We start from the raw sequence: 20,359 nt of genomic DNA, 5'->3' as shown, positions 1-20,359 counted from the left end.
AGGAAGATGTTTTTCTCGTGTAGACTAATTTGGTGTCAGACTCGTGAAACCAACAGGATCAACAAACTTGTGATAAAAGCACAACATGTGGTGGGTCTGTAGGACAGTGTTGAGGTGGTGGGTTTTCCCATTAAGGTGCAGGACTGAACGACTTTCATTTTAACTGCCATCACATTGTCCAACAGCAGCTTGATTTCATAACATTCTGCTTTGATATACACTTTTCTGCTATTCAATATCTATCTATTCAACTTGAGTACTTTATCCACTGCAATTCATTATTTAATGTAATAATACTAATTATCTCTCTATAAAAGCAAGGAATCTCTGTCTGTCTGTGTCTGTCTGTCTGCGTCTGCGTGTGTGTGTGTGTGTGTGTGTGTGTGTGTGTGTGTGTGTGTGTGTGTGTGTGTGTGTGTGTGTGTGTGTGTGTGTGTGTGTGTGTGTGTGTGTGTGTGTGTGTGTGTGTGTGTGTGTGTGTGTGTGTTCCTCAAATATCTCTGCGGATCAGGATCAGACTGACCTGAGAGTTCCAACATGGCTGCTGCTTGGTTCAAGGGTGTGCAACGTCGGATTTGTTTGGGCACTCCACCCTCACGCCTCACCCCCTGAGTCAACGGACTCAGTGATGATGTCATCAGTCCTACCTCTCCAGTGATGATGCCATCAGTTAGAACATTGGAGCATTGGTCCTACCTGTGATGATGTCATCAGTCGTACCTCCACAGTGATGATGTCATCAGTCTTACCTCCACAGTGATGACGTCCCATCTTCAAACACCTCATTTGGCCATCCATTAAAAAGCTACTTACCCTCCCACTTTTCTATAGCAATTCATACTTCCTACGGGCACTGCACTAGTAGGAATAATAATAATAATTTTTACACATCTAACTTTGATCCTAATTTTGACCCTTTTGGCATTTATTGCTGTGACACCCACATTTCTATAAATATTCTACAACATATTACAATATACTACATTTCCTAATGGCATAATCCACACATTTGCTGCATAATACAAATGAAATCTAGAATATCCTTTAGGACATTATTTTTATTATATTTTTAAATTGATATTTTACCTATTGACCTTTTTCCTCTCAATCCTTATTGATTAATAGATCAATAGTTAACAGCTTGTGCATCTGTTTATTATTGATCAGGTCTGGTTTAAAAAAAAAAAAAAGAAAATTACATAAAGTTCCATTCCCTAAAAGCAGATATTTATAGTGTATTAGTTAGTTTCTCATATTTAATAGTAATAATTTCATTCAGTTTTTCCGTAGTGGTGTTAGTACCTGTAATAATGTGATTGTTTTCCCATGGGATCTAATTAGATATTTTATGGCCTCTGAACAAGATGAGTTTGACTATTTTTTCCCAACTGTTTTGCTGCTATATTTGCATTATTGGTTAAGGACTGCTTTGGCAGAAAAGGGGAATATATTGGGGGAATAGTCATTATCTGATGGCTGATGTTGCATATTTACACTCAATAAATTCAATACTTAACATCGTTTCAGTAATGTCTATGGAGCTTTGACATCATGTAAAGAAAGGCACATCTTTACTGTTGGAAGCTAATCAATTGATTACATTGATGTTCTTGACTGCACACCACTTTGTCCCCACGGGGTCATTGCATTGCGTCATTGACTCCATTGTCTCTTGGCAACATAACTGAATAGTTGTTAGGGAACCTTCTGATAAAGGTTTAGTTCTTTGATTAAAATTGTGCTGTTATCCCATATTGCAGTGCCACAGTAAATGCTAGCTGTGTTTAGAGTGAGTTAGTTTTAGGTTCTTATAGGACTGTTGCTCAAGTCAAGGTTCTGTCAAGCCAGAGAATCTTTAGGTACCAGTTTTATTGACTACGCCCACGTCAAACGTAAATGTGCAATTGTGTATCAAAAAGGAGTCCATAAAGTAATGTAATAACAAAAGGCCTTGTCTGATGTCCTTCTGTGCAGTCTGGCCTATGTATACCTGCTTTGGTTCCAGTCACTCACTGGAATATCGAACAGAAGGGTAATCAGCCACCTTGCTACAGCTGCGGACAATTAGCCAAGTCAGAGCCAGTCCCTGAAACGCCCTTCCTTGTATTTATCTCTACCTGCTGACACACACCCCACAGTGGGGTTTAATAATGATGTGTGAACTGTGTGGGGAGAACTATATATATAATACATTACTCAAGCTTTCTCTGCTTTCATTTGTGTATTTCCTTTGGGTTTTATGCGTGTAGACACTTTGTTATTCCGTACTTACTTCTCACTCTCTTTCAATCTTTGACTTTTTTTGCAGAAGAAGATCAAGACAAAAGATGTAAAATTCTATTGCATGTAAGAAAACATGTTGATATATTTATTTTCTTTTTTTTAATTTATGGTATATTGATGAAAACAGGACATATTTGACTTGTATTTATATTATATATATACACACTGTACATATGATTATTATATGCATTATGTTTATAATTCAGAACATTAGAGCTAAAGGCCAATCAGTCTCTGTACAGCTTCAGTCCAGTCTGCTTGGCCTCCCCTCACTGTATTATTTAACATACTTTCCTAAAGCCAACTATAAATAAGTTAACAGCCACAGACAGCTTATGGACACCAGTGAAGCAGGGGTCAACACTTTTTGTGATGTCAGATTGTCTCTGTGGATCTTAAACAGTTCTTCTGTCTTATTTTTCCCTCTTATATTCCAATAAAGAATCAGCCTCAAAGCCTTTTTCATTGAACACCTGTGTGAGGACTTTCCATAGTGCCACTGTGCCCTGGCTGTGCTTCCTGTTTCTCCCTCAGCTTTTCCCCTTTGCTGGTCCTAAAGGGTCGCCTTCCTTCAGATAACAGCTCCCTCCCTGCCTGGGCCAGTTGTTTCCACAGCACAGTTTTCTAATCAGGAGCTTGTCTGACCTGCTTCCCAACAGGCTTTGCTTTTGTTGTCGGCTTACAGAGTTAAAGGAATCAACCAAGATCAGTGGAAACACTCCCTCCCATTCATGAGAGAAAAACACAGGGAGAAGCTATATGTGCATGTGTTGACATGTGTGGATGTATAAGCAGAGGGAAGTTTTGATTACTTTAGTTTGCTTTAGATAGAGACAGTTACTGAGATACTGCGGGCAATGAGAGAGACAGATGAGATTTCAAACAGTGTCTGTGCAGTGTTTGTTAAAGACCATCTGTTTCTTCCTGTCCTGCTGCCGCCTGGTGTTTAACTGCACCTCGTCTTCACTGAGCATTTCTGTTCTAAAGATAATAATCACAAACAGCATCTTATCACTTAGACTGCTTTTTATCTCCTCTAGTCTAAGAAGAAAAAAACAAGTAAAAAAGACAACATCTATTTGACTAAAATCCTCTAAAAGAAACGCATGACTATTGATGTTAGAAAAAGCTGCAAATTTAAAATAATCTTTGTTGACTCTTTAAATGCCTTATGACACAGATTTTACCACATCATATCACAGGACAGCTTCAAACAAACTTAGGGGACAATGCACTGAGTTCACAATATTTGTATTTATTTATTTATTTCGAGCAGATTAATACAAACAGAAAAGCTTTTGTAGTTTGTGTACATGCATTTTTCCATTCGTAGTCTACATGTCTAATATACATGATATGCAATAACATAAATACTGAAGATAAACATAAATAAAAATAGCACTTATCTCCCACCTCCATTTTTCATTCACTTTTGTAAACGTATGTTACTGACATTTTTATCATTACATACATCTATCAATATTATATATATATATATATGCATACTTCTACAAAACCTCTGATGACAATAAACCATGTTAAATCCATTCGCTCTTCCTCAGCTCTATACTTTGAGGACACAGATTGTTTGTACATTGATTTAAATATATGAAAATCTTTGGATTGCTTGTGTTCATCCCTCAGGCCGTTCCACAGTTTGACACCACACACAATACAATACGATAGCAGATTTTTCTTGTAAAAATAACCCTGCTTTTATTTGACTTTAAATCTGGAAGAATTGATCTACTTACTCTGGGTAGGACTTTTTCAACTCAATAGCCTTATTAAAAAATAAAAATTAAAGATAAATATACCCCTTTAATTATTATAAAAGGATTTTCCCAAGTATAAGTTAATGAACAGTATTTTATTTTATTTTCGTAGGCATTTTCCTGCATAGAAACACCGGTGGTTTTTCCAACATGGCAACATCGACTCGCTCCTTTTTGGCCGCTCTTGCTTACCGTAGAATTCCTCGGTCTCAAAGTTCATGTGTGCTTCTTTACAAACCTTAAAGAATAACTGAATATTTTAACATTGGTGAGACTACTGTTGTATAAATAATTAATCAGTTTAAATATTTACATATTAATCTAAACCACCGTAGATTACGGTGTTGTGTAGTCTCCGTTGTTCGGCTTTCTTGCATCGTGTGGGCTTGTTTGTCATCTTCATGGCTGAGCTCTTCTACGTCGGTGTGGACGTGGGCACAGCCAGTGTTAGAGCTGCACTCGTGACCAGAGAAGGTTTGCTCAAGAGCACTGCGGAGGAGCCCATCAGCATCTGGGAGCCAGAGTCTGACCACTATGTCCAGTCCTCCACTCAGATCTGGGAAAGGTGTTGTACAGTGTTAAAGGTAGGACAGCTTCACAGTGAAGACTTTAGAAAGTGTTAATAATTCATTTATAATCTACTTTTAAACAATTTAATATCATTCTAGATGCCTTTTTGGCTTTATTTATGAAAATTTTTTTTTTTTTTTTTTAAATTGAAAAGTACGTCATTTAACAAACACTATCTTTTTTATAAAAAATTTTTTTTATAAGTTATCTGTTATTAAAAAATACAAACTACTTACTCCTATCTAAGAGGTACAACAGTATGAAACACAACACAAGGACACAAATTAAAAAAAAAAAAAAAAAAAAAATGCTAAATTGTGTTCATGCATGAGTTTCTTCAGACCAACGATTCTCAACTGGTGGGTCGGGACCCAAAAGTGAGTCGCAGACCTGTACATACAGGGTGGGTCGTGGGCAGTTGGTCAAAAATAAATAAATACTTAATGTCTCTCATGTTGGACTTGTCTCTTATTTTGAAAGAAACTTTTCTTTTGACAGGCATGTTGTGAAATGCATGTTGCACAGGAAAAACATATAGATTATATGTGCGTTTTCAACAGCTAGTTTTTAAAAACTAAGTTTGGTTGGTTGAATTAAAAAAAAAAAAAAAAAAAAAGTGGATTGCGAATGAATGACCATGGCAAAAGGGTGAGACCAGTTGAGAACCCCTGCTCTAAACCATATGGAAGAGGATTAGGGCCAATTTTGATGGAGAGAATAATTTAAGGCAAATCAAGAATAAAGTCAAGATTAAAGTTAAACTTTCGTAAATAAAGTTGAAATATACTGTGATTAAAGTCAAAAAGACGAGATTAAATATGAAATTTAGAAAATAAACTCAAAATACAATATCGTGATATTAGTCGAAGGTTTGCTCATAAAAAGTGAAATCCACGGAAACAGACTGGGGCCAATTCACCATATACAACAACAGTCATCATCAAAACTGGCCCTAATCTGTTTCCGTAGCTCCTCTTCCAAACTTGACTGTTTGCAATATTTCTTCAAAGTCCTTAAAGAGATTACAACGCTGTGTTTATGAGCTAAAAGAGAGAGAATCTATATATTTGTTATTAAACCCAACTTTGAAGTATAGTTTAACACATTCATCGATACACAGCATTTTGTAGACAGCCACGATCTGCTGTTTGTTGTCACATGGCAAATTGGCCCTCGTCAGCTTCCGTAGATTTGACTTTATTAGCAGACCTTCCACTTCCGATATTGTATTTTGAGCTCATTGTGGAAATTATGATGTTAATCTTGTCTTTTTTACTTTAATCTCAACGTTATATTTCAACTTTGTTCTTGATTTGTCCCCAAAAAAAATTCTCCATCAAATTTGGCCCAAATCTGCTTCTGTAGACTACATCAGTGCATCAGAAGTGGTTGATAAACTACAAGTCACGCTAGCGTATACACACACTTTCTCATACAATGTGTTAACAGAGTTGTTTACGTGCAGATAATCCCCCCAAAAAGAGTGTCTCTGAGTGTATATTATTCTTTTTATCCTAGAAAGTTACTCATGGTGTGGAGCGGAGCCGGGTGCGAGGGGTTGGCTTTGATGCCACCTGCTCTCTTGTGGTTTTGGACCAAAACTTTCAGCCAGTGCCAGTCACTAAAGAGGGTTAGTGATCAATTAATTTTATACATCTTTTTCTACCTTGAAGAGTAACTAAACTCTTAGGTTTAATTTAATTAATTTTTACAGGAGGGGCGGGGCTAACAGTGGTAGTTAGTGATGTAACAAACCACCAAAACATCATATCACCATTCTCAGCCAATAGCAAACTTCTAATGTAATAGCCGGATTTCAGGCAGTCACTCGTACATTTTCAAAACAAAATACAATAAATTGAAATACTGTGATTGTTTAAAATGTCAAGAGTTGGACAAGAATCAATCAACAGCAGAACTTTAAGTTTTGGAGAAGATCTGAGGCACTCGGAAGTTCTCGTACCCTAATGAAGGCATATTAGGCTGAAACATGATGGCATGGTTTTTTTTTATATATAATGAATAAAGGCTTTTTACCAACAGTCCCTCTGAGTGCCTCAGATCTTCTCAAAACTTTAAGTTGGATCCCCAAACTGATGAGCATCACAGAGACAACATCTTTCAAGCGTCTTTCACTCTTCTCGTCTTTGACATGATCACAGCGTTTTTCACTCCATGCAAATGTTTTTTAAACAGCTGAACTTCATACACGAATACATTTGTTTTTAGCAGGAAAAAAAGGGGTTTTGAGGTTTAATAACTCTTCAAATTTTGCTCTTATGAATGTGTTTTTTTTATTTTAAGTGTAACTCAAATCTCTGTTTTTGCTGTTGTTCGTTGCCCATTTTGTTAAAAAAAATCTTTAATGATGGTCAAGGATCGTTGAGCTTTGGTTGTACAAATTGCTTTTGTGTAATGTAATGTGATACTTTATTGACGTCTGAAGCCCCGCCTCTGCCTCGTGAGGTCAAAGGTCAGGGTCATACACTGAACAGAGGCTGGAGTTGAAGTAATTTATGGGGATAATAATTAAAGAGAGTACACCCCCAGTTTACAACAGGGGGTGTACTCTCTTTAATCTCTTTAAATGATAAATATTTTGTTAAAAAAATAGTTTCTTTATTCTAAAAATGTTTTCATTTGTATTTATAATGTAAGTAATGACTTGTAGACATTATTGTAGTGTTAGGAGGAAATTCTTTCCATATGTCTGTGACGTTGGACTGTTCCTGTTGGCTTCTCTAGGTGACACACAGAGGAACGTGGTGATGTGGATGGACCACCGAGCTGCTGAACAAGCCGCTCGTATAACAGACTCGGGCCACAGGGTGCTGAGCAGTGTGGGAGGGGTGATGTCGCCTGAAATGCAGCCCCCCAAGTTGCTCTGGCTCAAAGAGGTGAGAGGTTAGAGGTCAGTGAGGTCATTACGCGACCACCAAGGACGCTCTGATGCATTTTATTTATTAGTTAACCCATGTCATTTAACACAGGCTTGTTTGTTTTGTTTTAATAGTGTTTTATTTAGGGAGAAAACACTAAAAAAAACATCTGGAATTGTTCGACTAGCCAATCGATGATAACAAGCACAAAAAATATATACATTCTGTGTATCTGTATCTGGTTAATGAAACCAGATACAAAAATAAAACATAAAAGCCTGAAATGGAGTGGGATGGACAACATTAACACAGCTTAACCAGAATACACAAACATAGTTAGACCTCACTCAGTATTGTGACCAGTAACTTTGTTTAAACAGAGATTTAAAGCGGTGACGGTTTTGACGTGTTCCAACTCTCTTTGTTTGAATCATTTTGTAATGTTTTGTGGAATGCTTGGAAAGCAAACGGTACAGTGTAAAATTGAACAAAATCATGCATTTTTAATCCATTGTATTGAAGGTATAGAGAAATAGTGTGTTTGAGATATGCAGTCTTATGTGTAACACACACTGCTCTTTTTTGTAAATAAAAAAAGTGATTGGATAGAGCAGATCCCCAGAAATTGCATTTCAAGAATTTGGAAGGAATATAAAGCCCGACCTAATACACAATATAACTCCCGAAGCACACAAATTGACCACAAAAGTACACACAAACACAAAGAATTCCAAAAATACGCAAAATGACAACAAAGACAGACACAATCACCACCTAAACAAACAAAATGACTACAAAAGCAACAACATATTACAGAATAGCTCCAAAGATGGAGGATCTGTCAACAAAATTGCACAAAATGACAGGAAAATACAGAAAACAACAACAAAAATACAGAAAGTAACCGCAAAAACCCACTAATCCGACAATAAAAATGCAGAAAATGACAGAAAAATACACAAAATTACAACATAAACACACGGAATGACTACAAAACTGACAAAACCACAGACAAAGACAAAACTCTTTTCTTTCCTGTATTAATGCTCAGATTGGTCATTATTTTGAATGCTGACATGAATGTTGATAATGTGGCCCTCGGATCAGATACAATCATATTTTTGTGGGCCCTGATATGATAGAGTTGCCCTCCTTGGTAAAGAGGTTTTATAATTATTACCCCATATTTCAATGCAGTATGGAATAATTAGGGAACAGTACAGTGTGTGCAGTGCGTAGTGATGGACATATTTATCTCTATTAATTATCAAAAGGCTTTTAGAGATAATCAGGGTTTTATTTGCCTCACTTCTCTTTGTTTCCTCTTCATCAGAATCTGAAGGAAACGTGTTGGAACAAAGCTGCTCATTTCTTGGACCTTCCAGACTTTCTATCTTGGAAGGCAACAGGCTCTTTAACAAGGTGAACACCTCAAGTGGTGAAATGATTTTGTGACTTGGAGATCATACTGTAAAAATAATGTTTTTGCTTATTTTGGTTTATGAACCATTCCATAAGTCATTAATCACTATTCTTAAATGTTCCAGGTCCTTGTGCACGCTGGTGTGTAAATGGACGTACAGTCCTCCAGAAGGATGGGATCCCAGTTTTTGGACCTCTATCGGACTGGAGGACCTTCTAGAAAATAATTTCTCTAAAATAGGTCAGAAAGACTGGATCACTAAAGTATTTTATTATATTTGGTTTGTTTCAATGCTTAAAAAAGTTTGTTTTACAGACTTATGTTTTACCTAATTTTGAGTGCTCTTGTTCATTATTACCATAAATCAACCTCTACTTTGTTTCATATTCTCCTGTATTTACGTTATTTTTGACTGTGGATTCAACACTCATTTCACTCTTTGTTTTTCTTTTTGGACTTTATGTTCTTCAGGAAATGAGACCTGTGCTCCAGGAAGTCCTGTGGGCTGCGGCCTCTCTCAGGAGGCAGCGACAGATTTGGATCTGGATCCAGGAACTGCAGTTGGTGCTTCTCTAATCGACGCTCATGCTGGAGGTTTAGGTACCACTCTCTTATTACACATTATTAATAAATCAAAGATTAGCATTTTCTTTTGACTTGATCAACAGTGATGCATTTTGTGTAGAAAAGACACTTTCACCGCTTCCTGTGCGAAAATCCATTTTCATTTATATTCTGAAAACGTCAACAAAAGCCTCGTTTTAATGCGTTTAACCTTGCTTTACAACATTAAGATATCTTTGTTTCTCTGAATCAGAAGACGTTGAGGCAAAAATTAGGTTAGCGCAGTAATCCTCACCATCTGGTTTTGCTGTGATAGTTACACGGCCTGTGAACTTTGACCTCTATCCCGAGGCTGCGACCTCTGCCAGTCACAGTCAGAGGTTAAAACACTCGTCACTATATGTTTTTTTTCCATGTCACAGAGATATGGACTAACCTCTGACCTCCACCTCAAAACAGCTTGGCAGACACATTTCTAGCTGTTATTTATCTCTTGCCTCTGCTTTTCTGCCTCCCTCACGTTATCCATTCACTGTGTAACTCTGCTTAACTTCACTGCCAATTTACACACCTCATAATGTAATATTTATTCTCTTGAATTTTTAGCATGACCTTATTTTACTTCCTTAACTTACAGACTTAAAAAAACTATAATTTACCATTTTACACTTTGGTTACTCTTCTGTTGTCTTCTGCGGCTACTAATTTACTGCTTTATGTGCCTTTCAATTGTCCCCCGAGGACAAATAAAGTTTTTTTTTAAAAAAAATGAATTGACGTTATTACAAAATTTTAAACAAAGGTTACAGAAATACTGTAATTGGTTTAAAGCTGCAAGTCATGTTTGTTATTTCCAGAAAGATTGCCTGTTTTCAGTTTTTTTCTAGTATTTATTTGATGTTTAAAAAAAAAAAAAAACAGATTATGTTAAAGCTGCTAGACACAAACATTTTTTATCAGATAATTTTATATTGTAGGCCGCATTGATCAATAAATCAAAGATCATTTACTTGAAAAAGAGATGTAAACTGTTGAAATTGCAATGTGAAAGCCCTTTGAGAACATGCAAATTCTACACAGATACAAGGACTGTGTTCGAAATCGCACATACTAATGTACTACTAATACTAAGTCTGATGTCAAAATGAGTATGTAGTGCGTTCACATTACATAGTATGGAAGGATTGAGTATACTGTATGGGTACATTTGCTTTTATGATGTAAAGCACTTTGAATTACATTTTATATATGAAAAGCGCTCTTTAAATAAAGTTTGATTTGATTTCCTAAGTATGCACGGTGGGCACACTAGTCATACTCAACCGTCCCATGATGCATTGCGAGCAGAACGTTAAATGGTCCTGGGACCGGCTTCAAGCTAAAAGTCAAACATTCCCTTTTCAAAACAAAAGCATCTCCTCTTGTCTTCCGTTAGTTTTTAACGCTATTGTAAATAAGGCTCTTGTTTTGAAGTTAACTGGAAATCCGAAAATCTCAGAAATGTCTGCATGAAATGTGCTTTTGTGAGTTTTACAGATTAAATGACCACATGTTGATATTCTACTTGGTCACTTTCTCGCTTAAAATGTTTTTAGAACTTTCTCGTGGCGAATCAAAACAGATATTTAGGTTTTTTCATTGTAGGTTCGAAATGGATTTTGGGAAACTTCAAAATATACTTCAGTGGGAACGGTCATTATCCTAACCATACTTATAGTATATAGTAGACAGTATATACTCTGAGTTTGTAGTGTGTAGTATGGACTGTGCCGTTTCGAACACAGCCCAGGTCTTGTTGTTGTGAGGTAGAGTACTAACCACTATGCAAAAGCTCACTTGATTTATTTGGGATCCAAACCAATTATTTGTTGGTTTGTTTTCAGGTGTGATTGGTGCTGATGTGAAAGGCTTTCAGTTGCCCTGTGAGAATCAGCCAATCAGCTCACGCATGGCCATGATCTGTGGGACGTCCACCTGTCACATGGCGGTCTGTGCTTTACAGTTTAGTTGTATATGGCTTGTTAGTTTAGGGAGTAAACAATGATAAGATTTTACAATTGCTTGGATTTCTGTGAGTTTCTCTTAATGACTATTGGTATGTTCACACCAAATGCGTTTTGGGCATCAAAATGGTGCGTAGTTGGATGCTTGTGCTCATTGAATACGAATACAGACGCTTGTCACCAGCGTTGAAGATGCTCGGGACGTGCGTCGAGGGGAGGGGCTTCTCTGTTGCCGGTGGTGTTCATACAATCAGGCGATCAGTTACGTTCCTAGTTCACCCAATGACTGTGAAGTGGTGGGGAACATTGTGTTGAGAAGGCGGTGTTTCCGGTCGGATGTATTTTGGTGTGACTCAGTGTGTGCACTGTGATGTTAGAGGGCTATAGAGAAGTGTGGGTGAACAGAGAATAAAATTTGGAGTTTCTTGCCTAACACGCTGCCTCTGACTCCCATTCATCGGCTCTACATTATTGAGAGAGTGGCTTGGCTTTATTTGCGCCTCGGCGCCGTTTCTGGATTCACCAGAGCTGCGCTCGGACAAAAGTCGCTTTCAGTGCTACTTCCGTCTCTCCTGTGTCCTACACCAACTACAGGCGTTCTATACCAGCAGAAGAGTGCCTGTCCATCTGTCTCCACCTCCGTTTAGTTCTCATTATACTGAATACGTCACGGTTAGGGAACGCTCCTGATTGGCCGATGTGCCGCGATATGCCCCAAAAGTTCAACAATCCCAACTCCTGCGTCGGCCGTGTTGGATGCGCCCGCCTCAAGTCAAAAGCATCCACCACGCGAAAAGCTTCAAAACACGCCGCACAGGAGGCGCGGGACCTCTGACGCTCCCTAGTAGTGCGTCCACCATATATCGTTTATGTAAACCTCATGCTGTTGATGCTTTGAACGCGTTTGGTATGAACGTGCCATAATGCAGTGCTCCTATTGGTTTATTGTCCATATATGGTTGCTAAAACAGTCTTTATGAAAGGGATAGCTCATTTAGCAGGTGCAGTAAAGGTGGATAATACTGATATAAAATTGTAATGGTGACTGAGAAAAAACTTTAACATTAAAACTCTTAGAACTACCAAATAGTTTTTATTTTTCAGAAATTCACTTTTACATACATTTAAATAACTGATGATTTTTAGTATTTAAATGAGTTGACTCACTAAAATGATGTATTTGACATTTTGCTTGTGTGTAAATCAGATCAGTGAGCAGCCTGTCTTTGTGCCAGGGGTGTGGGGACCCTGCCTCTCTGCCATGGTGCCTGGCATGTGGCTCAACGAGGGAGGGCAGAGTGCTACAGGAAGGCTGGTCAGTCTCCCTCCAACTCTGTGTGATGCTGAATATCTGTAAAATAATGTATATTTAGAGAATGTGCACATATGACATTATGGAAAATGGAAGATTCAGAGATTCCACCAAACCGTTGTGATTCCCTAGGGAAGCAGATCAGGGGTTTTGGTCCATATCGCCCAGCCCTACTGTTTAGGATTCACGTTTAAACCTACAATCCGTCTCAGTCTCTTGTTATTTTACAAACTGGAATGCAGATGTCCGTTCCTTGAGAGCTCCTTTACCGCATGACACAGTTATTAAGTCCAGGTGTGTTGAAACAGGCAGACATGCAGGATAGAGGCTCTCGAGGACCGGACTTGAGCTACAGTGTCATACATCTCTGTGCTTCTATAGTTGTTTGTTTGACATTGTGCCTCTCATACAGTAGATATTAACTGTCAGAACTTTCAGCCTCACAAACATTCACATGATGAATTGTTATTTTGACAATCGGTCACACACGTCACAAAAAACGAATACGCCATGTTTTTCTCCAACCTTAGATCGACCACATGGTGAAAGGCCACGCCGCGTACACACAGCTCCAGGAGGTGGCGCTGCAGCGGTTAGCAGCTACATGTATCACTTCCAAAAGATGCTTTTTCTCCTCTGATGCTGGAGATCTTCTCTAGAAAAACTACATAGGGATGATGTGCTCAGTCAAGTGTCTATCTTGTCTCATATCTCAACTCAGATTTCCTTCTACTTGTGGGAACTTCTACACTTACCTCAACAGCCACTTGAGTTTAATGGCTAATTCTCATCCTGTTGACCTGCTGGGGACCAATCTACACTTGTGGCCAGACTTTCACGGGAACCGATCCCCACTGGCTGATCCCACTCTAAAGGGAATGGTGAGGGTTCACTGAGACGTAAACGCAATAATAATAATGAATAATCAAAAATAGAACCTTTCATGGGGTACTTGAATGAAATCTAGATGTTAATGCTAAAATGTATTTTCCCAACTTAATCATCAATCTTAAGGGCCAACTTTTAATTTAGTAAATGCCCATTAAATCACATTAATTCCCATGAAAATTTTCTAACAATGACCACGTTTATTTGAGAGCTTTAATTCCCTTTAATTCAGAATACAAATTAAATCTTCTTTAAACTGACCGTGTAAACACCTGATTCTGTATGAAAACGGCCATTACGAATTAAACTTAAATCCAAATTAAGTGGCTGGTTTATTCTGATTTTAATTCTGAATGAAATAAGTAAGTTCATAATAATAATGAAGTAATTCCTCGATCTTCTAAGCGTTTCATTCTACTTTAAATTATTTTCCGGTCGTTCTGCGCTTGCTCGTCCTGTTGCGCTGACGCGCTGGTGACGACATTATCTAGGATGGCCGCCCGGACTCGAGTCGAGGCTATTTATTTAATAAGAGCTTTAGAATACGTGGATATAATGATTATAATAAAATCTAGAAAATTCCCAGAATTCTGCAACCCTATTTGTCAGACATTTAATCCATAGTATAAGCATGTCTTGAAGGTTGATGATGTCTCAACTCAGGTTTATGTCGAGTAATTTGTATTATTTAAGAGGCAAACAATAAATAAATAGTTGCTTCAAATGAAAACACATTATTGATAAAGAGGCAGTTCTGCAATACTCTCTGTTTTTTAAAACAAATTTTTGTTTTGCAATTGATGTTCACTGGTTTCCTTCTTAAACCAGTGATACACAACATGAAGCATTGCATATTTTTCACATCTTAATGTGTGAGCGACTGCTGGTTTGCAGGTGGTGGGACTGTCCCTCTCACAGACCTTAGACGACTTGGCTCTTCTCTATTTGGCCACCATTCAAGCTCTGGCTGTAAGTCACGTGTTGTCATGTCAACAACTCTCTCTAACATGCTCAGTCTCTAATCACACACGCTTGTTTTCTATATTCACTTTGTGTTTTCTTCACTGGTTTCAGCTTGGGACGCTTCACATTCTGGAGGCCATGAAAGGAGCTGGACATGATATCAGAACTCTCTTCCTGTGTGGGGGCCTGAGCAAAAACCCACTGTTTGTACAGATTCAGGCCAATGCAACCGGTAGAAAATACCATTAGATGAACACAAGGAGAAAAGATAACACTTTTTATTCTTGAGTCAGATTTGGAGTAGAGGAATTTTGCCCTTTTTGCATGTTGATATAACAGGCTACGTTCACACTGCAAGCCTTAATGCTCACTTCCAATATTTTGCTCAGATCCAATTTTTTGTTTGTGCGTTCACATTACCATTTAAATGTGACCTGTATCAGACTCCAGTGTGGATGGTTTGTGGCTCCAAACTGACTCGCATGCGCATTGTTGCGTTTGTCTCAAAGTTTTTGTGCAGTGGAGCTGGAGAATGAATGAGCAGGTGCAGAGAGGCTTTTTGTGGTGCTGATTTCCAGGGGCCACATGTAGAATTATTGTGAATTTTCAACTTTTAAATATGTCTGAATTACCTAAAATCATAATTCTAGTGTTAAGAAACATGTCCTTAGCTGTCATGTCGTATGTGATTTTTTTTTTTTTTTAGATTACATAGTTATGTATACATTAATAAATATTGTCGACCAGGCCAACCTGTGCTACATTTTTTCCACCGGTTGGCTGAGTATAAGCCTATTTGCAGCAGAGCTGTCCCTGAACTAGGCCATCTCGGGCGTGAACTCATTTTTCTCAGCCTCTGCTCGGACCAGGGTTACTTACTGGTTCACTTGGAGGTGAAATACTTGAAGATGTCATCTTCTGAAATAACTATACATTTGTATTTGTCTCGTTGACGCCTTGAGAGCTTGAGAGTGGAGAATTCTTCTTCTTCTTTTTAAATTCTGGCAGACTAGACGCCTCAAAGGCGTATTGCCTCCTGGCGGTGGCAGAAATTGCTTGCAAATTCTACATATGGCCCCTTTAAACACAGACTATTTATGATATGAACCTTCAAGCTTTGACCCAAACCCAATAGAGCAAGGTACGACAGACATTAGGTATTTATATCAGAGCCCGACCTGAAACCGACAGTTAAAACTGATTATTTTCCTCATACAAATGAAATATTTACGCTTGCTTTAGTGGTAAGCCTGCTTTTATCAACAGACAACTGTTAATGTCACAGAACAGATCAGCGCACGTCAAACACAGACATGTGCGCAGTGTGGGCATGTGAGACAGTGGATCTATTTACATAATCCATGTATCAAATAAAAGGATAATCCATGTTCTTGTGCATAAAAAGGATTGATTCTACAGTGGATGCTTCTAGCGTGTCCCAATTCTGTCCTTGTCCCTCTCTGGTTCATGGTCAGCAGAGGACAGCGCACAGCCTTCTTTCCTCAGCTCTTACTAATGACGCCAACGTATCAAATGCGCATTAAATCCGCCTTGACCGTTCACACTGAGGTCACATTGAAAAAGATCTGATCTGTATCTGATTCAGGACCACATATGAAAGTGGCCTAGATCTATTATGAAAGAAAAATCAGATTTGGGTCAGATTTTAGTGTTCACACTGCATTTACATAATCAGATCTGGTCACTTGACTCCCAAAAAACAGATTTGGGCCACATTTGGCTGCAATGTGAACGCAGCAGTACTTCAATTGATAAAAATGACTTTAAAAGGTTAATTTTATTGTGAAGGATGTATTTGGTCCATGTTAGATGAGATTATACAATTGTGGTTTCTCAAGGTACTGGATATATTATTATTTACTGTATACATTATTATGTTTGTGTTGTGATTTATAGGATTACCTGTTGTGTTACCGGACCAGATGGAGGCTGTGTTAGTGGGAGCAGCAGTGCTGGGGGCGTGTGCCTCACAGGACTATAAAAATATTCAGGTACACACACACACACACACACACACACACACTGCTTAAATCACAGACACACCTGAATTAGTATAATTAACAATATCAGATGAAGAAAGGCGACCTATATGCTCTTAGAATTAATTTGAAAAAACAATCAGCAGATTTGATTTGGTTCAGGAAACTGATGGAGAGATTTTTTTTTTTTGGGGGGGGGGTCCCAGTGTTGGAACACACTGGAAGGATTTACATTAACTTACCATGTGATTTTAAAAATATATACTGGTACTTGGGCCTTATTTCATCGGACATAAAAGGAATGAATAAATACTGAATAACTGGATAGACAATTTATTTGCACTGGAACCCAAAATAAGACTTATTTATTTACAAATTATCATAGATTAGCATTTTATTTTTTGTTATGCTGAACGGTTTTGTATTATTATTATTATTTATATTTGGTTTAAAAATGTATATATATAAAAAAGCCTAAGTTTCAATGAATTTCTGCTTGATCTCTCTGGATCTAAAAGTTAGAACTTTGTTTTTCATTTACAGTTTTAAAGAAAAGGAAGGAAAATAGAAAATAAAATGTAGACAAGAATCATCTGGGGAAGAATAAAGCTTTTTTCCCCCATTTATTGTTATTTTTCCATTACTTTTTATTGTTTATATGCACAAAAAAAGGAAAAAGGACCTGTTTCTCGAAATATGTTTCATCTTACCTAGAGCGAGAGATAATTTGTGTATGAAGTTATTGCTTGTAATAAAGGTCTGCACTTAACCAAAATATAGAAGATATGTTTAAAAAAAGACTGTATAATAGGTTATTCATATGATTATGAACTCTATATTATTTTTCTTTAGGATAGAACCAAAACACAAAGTATCTTTGTGTTTGAGTCACAAAGTGAGCATTAAATCCTTGACTAGGGTCAGGTTATCATCTGTCTCTGCACCAGAGCTCCAAGTAGGCTTTAAGCCACAACTACTAAAAATATAATGTTATTACTTGGACTAGGCTGCACCTGTCAGCCAACAGTAGAGCCACAAATACAACAGTGTCTGATCCTCTGAGCTGCACACGGTCACTGGATTTTAAAGGTTTACTGAGAGACCTTAGTGCACTGCATTGATCATCAAGTCTGCTTTAACTGGGTCACAGTGGCTCACAAACCAAATGTGCATCCCATCATTTATATACAGCATCAATGTTTGTTCCTTTAGGAAGCAATGCAGAAAATGGCCAAAGTGGGAAAAGTTGTTCAACCTGATGATGAACTACAGAGGTGAGAAAGTAAAAGGGTGATGGAACGTTTTTGTGCCCCCCGAAGTTTTTTTTAATTCCCCCCCATTTAATACTGCCTGGCACCGACTCTAGTCTCCTGTGCGCCCCGTCCTCCAGCAGTGCCTGATGAGCCACTGTGCATCTTTACGCATTGTGTACGCATTTATTTTTATAATAGCTAATTGATCAGCAGTTTTGCGCAATGATTGTATGATTTTTAATTACAATTATTATTATTAATGTCAAACTGTATGTGTAGGCGCTCACGTCACCCTGTGGCGTCAGGATACTTTTTTCCTCCTTCGGCTCATTCCACCTAGAATGTTTTATAGACTTCATTTAACATACTGTATGCATTTATTGCTGTCAGAGGTGATTTATTGGATGCTCTGACACATTGGATGTATTGACACAAGCACTTACCTCATCGAATTGACATCCTTGACATTAATTTTATTTAATTTACCCCCCCCCCCCCCCCCCAGTTAACATTTACTCTGAGAACATAGATTTTTACACCAGTAACTTTACTTTTACTTAAAGTAAAAATTAATCAACGTAACAGTAAGTTTACTTAAGTAGATTTTTTTCTGTACTCTTCGAAATATGGCAGATCATAAAAACTTTTTTCTTTGTGTTCATTTGTTTCCTATTCAAGACACTTTGTAAATAATGACTGTATATTCTTAATATAGGCTATAAAGTGTTTTTTTTTTTTACATTTTTGGTTGTTTGTGTGTCTTGGGATTTTTTTTTTTTCTTCAATAAAAAGTTGTACCTTGGCTCAAAACATTTTGAAAACCACTGGTGCACACGACCACTCACTGTGTCTGTGTATTTTTCCAGCTTCTATGAGAGAAAGTACAAAGTGTTCCTTCGACTGTGCTCCCACCAGAGGGAGTACCAGGCCCTCATGAACAACCGATGACGAGAGGCTGAGCTGGGAACCAGCTGTGACGTAACAATGATGATAATGTGATGCTCACCTAAACCAGAGTAGACTCGTTGACCTTATACTGCTTGTGTCCATATGATTGCCCTGGGTTCAATGATTTTCCATAATAGTCAAACTGAACCACCCTCTGTGTGTTGACGCTGCACACATTTAAATCTAAAGGTGAAGCTTGAGAATCCGTGTATCATTCGTTTTTCATTCTGTAACAAAAACATGAAAAACGAAAAAAAAAAAAAAATACTCAGTTGATATTTGTTTCCAAAACCAAAATGAAAAAATGGAAAACGCCTTGTTTTTCCAAATTCAAGCTCTTTTGCTTCGGTACAGAAAACGGAAAACGAATTATTCGTTTTCTCCATTACCGATTGGCCAAAGTACGTGACCCGGAAGTGTACTCTCTTCCGATGCTAACAGCTATGCTAACGTCAGTTCGGCATGACAAGCTTCCAACTGTGCTTCCGAAACGTGTCCTTTTTGCTTTAGCTGGTGTTGGGCACATAACCTCCTCACGGACATTTCGGAGGATTTAGAGACTCCTAAGTGTTGCAGAGCTAAAGATATCACGGAATGTGTAACGTTTCACTTCCGGGTCACATACTTTGGCCAATCGGTAATGGAGAAAACGAATAAAGGTGTTTGTTTTTCATTTTCTGTATCGAAGCAAAATAGCTTGAATTTGAAAAACAAGGCGTTTTCCGTTTTTTCATTTTGGTTTTGGAAACAAATATCAAATAATGAGTGTTTTTTCCGTTTTTCATGTTTTTGATACATAATGAAAAACAAATGATACACGGATTCTTGAGCATGAACAGTTATCAATATGTGGTTAATGATCATTTTTAAATGTGCTGTTAGTTTTAAATACATTTCAAATAAACATATGAAACAACATGAGTTGTGTTGAAGTCATTTTTGCTAAAGCAGACATGGGCTTGTCTGTGGATACTGTGAAGATGTACGGTGCACATCCTGCATAGCTGTATCAATAGATATATCAACTAGAGCTCTACGCTGTGATGAATGAAATCAAGGAAGTCTAACGTAGTTGCACCTAACATGGGCCACATGCTGCCCTCGACCTAAGTTTGTCACGCCCCTTAAAAGTAAATGCACAAAATGAATGAAAAAATACTCAAAATGTTATTACAAATACACAAAGTGATTTACAATATATATATATACACACACACAATGGCCCGGGCCAGGCAATTCTGTGCAATATACAGTGTGTGTAGGAAGATGGAAAAAAATGTGACATTTTACATCAGTTGAGCCTTGAACTCACATTTTCTGGCAAAAGAGACATTGTTCTATGTCAGCGGTCTCCAACCTTTACTCTTAAAGGAGCCATTTTGTTTAATCTCACCTGGATTAAAAACCCTTCTGGAGCCAAAAAAAGATCTTCTCAATGAAGACGCACAGTTGGAATTATATCAAATGTTATGTAAACATTTTTTTTTTTTGAGTTAAA

General features: G+C 37.7%; 1 protein-coding gene across 3 annotated transcripts; it reads left to right on the top strand.

The window, feature by feature from the left end:
- Nucleotides 1–4,257: 4,257 nt before the first annotated feature.
- On the top strand, nucleotides 4,258–19,144 carry fggy (FGGY carbohydrate kinase domain containing). 3 transcript variants are annotated; one of them, XR_003675942.1, is made up of 15 exons: nucleotides 4,258–4,642; nucleotides 6,147–6,258; nucleotides 7,374–7,525; nucleotides 8,841–8,929; nucleotides 9,055–9,170; nucleotides 9,402–9,530; nucleotides 11,378–11,481; nucleotides 12,705–12,812; nucleotides 13,340–13,401; nucleotides 13,531–13,690; nucleotides 14,592–14,666; nucleotides 14,772–14,863; nucleotides 16,578–16,672; nucleotides 17,873–17,934; nucleotides 18,780–18,859. XR_003675942.1 is itself a non-coding variant. In XM_028472531.1 (15 exons), the coding sequence occupies exons 1-15, from the start codon at nucleotides 4,460–4,462 to the stop codon at nucleotides 18,859–18,861; spliced, it is 1,650 nt and encodes a 549-aa protein (XP_028328332.1). In that variant the 5' UTR covers nucleotides 4,258–4,459; the 3' UTR covers nucleotides 18,862–19,144. The 3 variants fall into 3 exon arrangements, 2 of the variants coding, with proteins under 2 accessions (XP_028328332.1, XP_028328333.1); XM_028472531.1 differs by having other exon boundaries at nucleotides 14,772–14,892; nucleotides 18,780–19,144; XM_028472532.1 differs by lacking the exon at nucleotides 6,147–6,258 and having other exon boundaries at nucleotides 4,514–4,642; nucleotides 14,772–14,892; nucleotides 18,780–18,914.
- The last annotated feature ends 1,215 nt before the right edge of the window (nucleotides 19,145–20,359 follow it).

This window comes from Gouania willdenowi, chromosome 17 (genome assembly GCF_900634775.1).
Source record: "Gouania willdenowi chromosome 17, fGouWil2.1, whole genome shotgun sequence".
Lineage (NCBI taxonomy): Eukaryota > Metazoa > Chordata > Actinopteri > Blenniiformes > Gobiesocidae > Gouania > Gouania willdenowi.
This window is presented reverse-complemented; position numbering and strand designations above follow the sequence as displayed.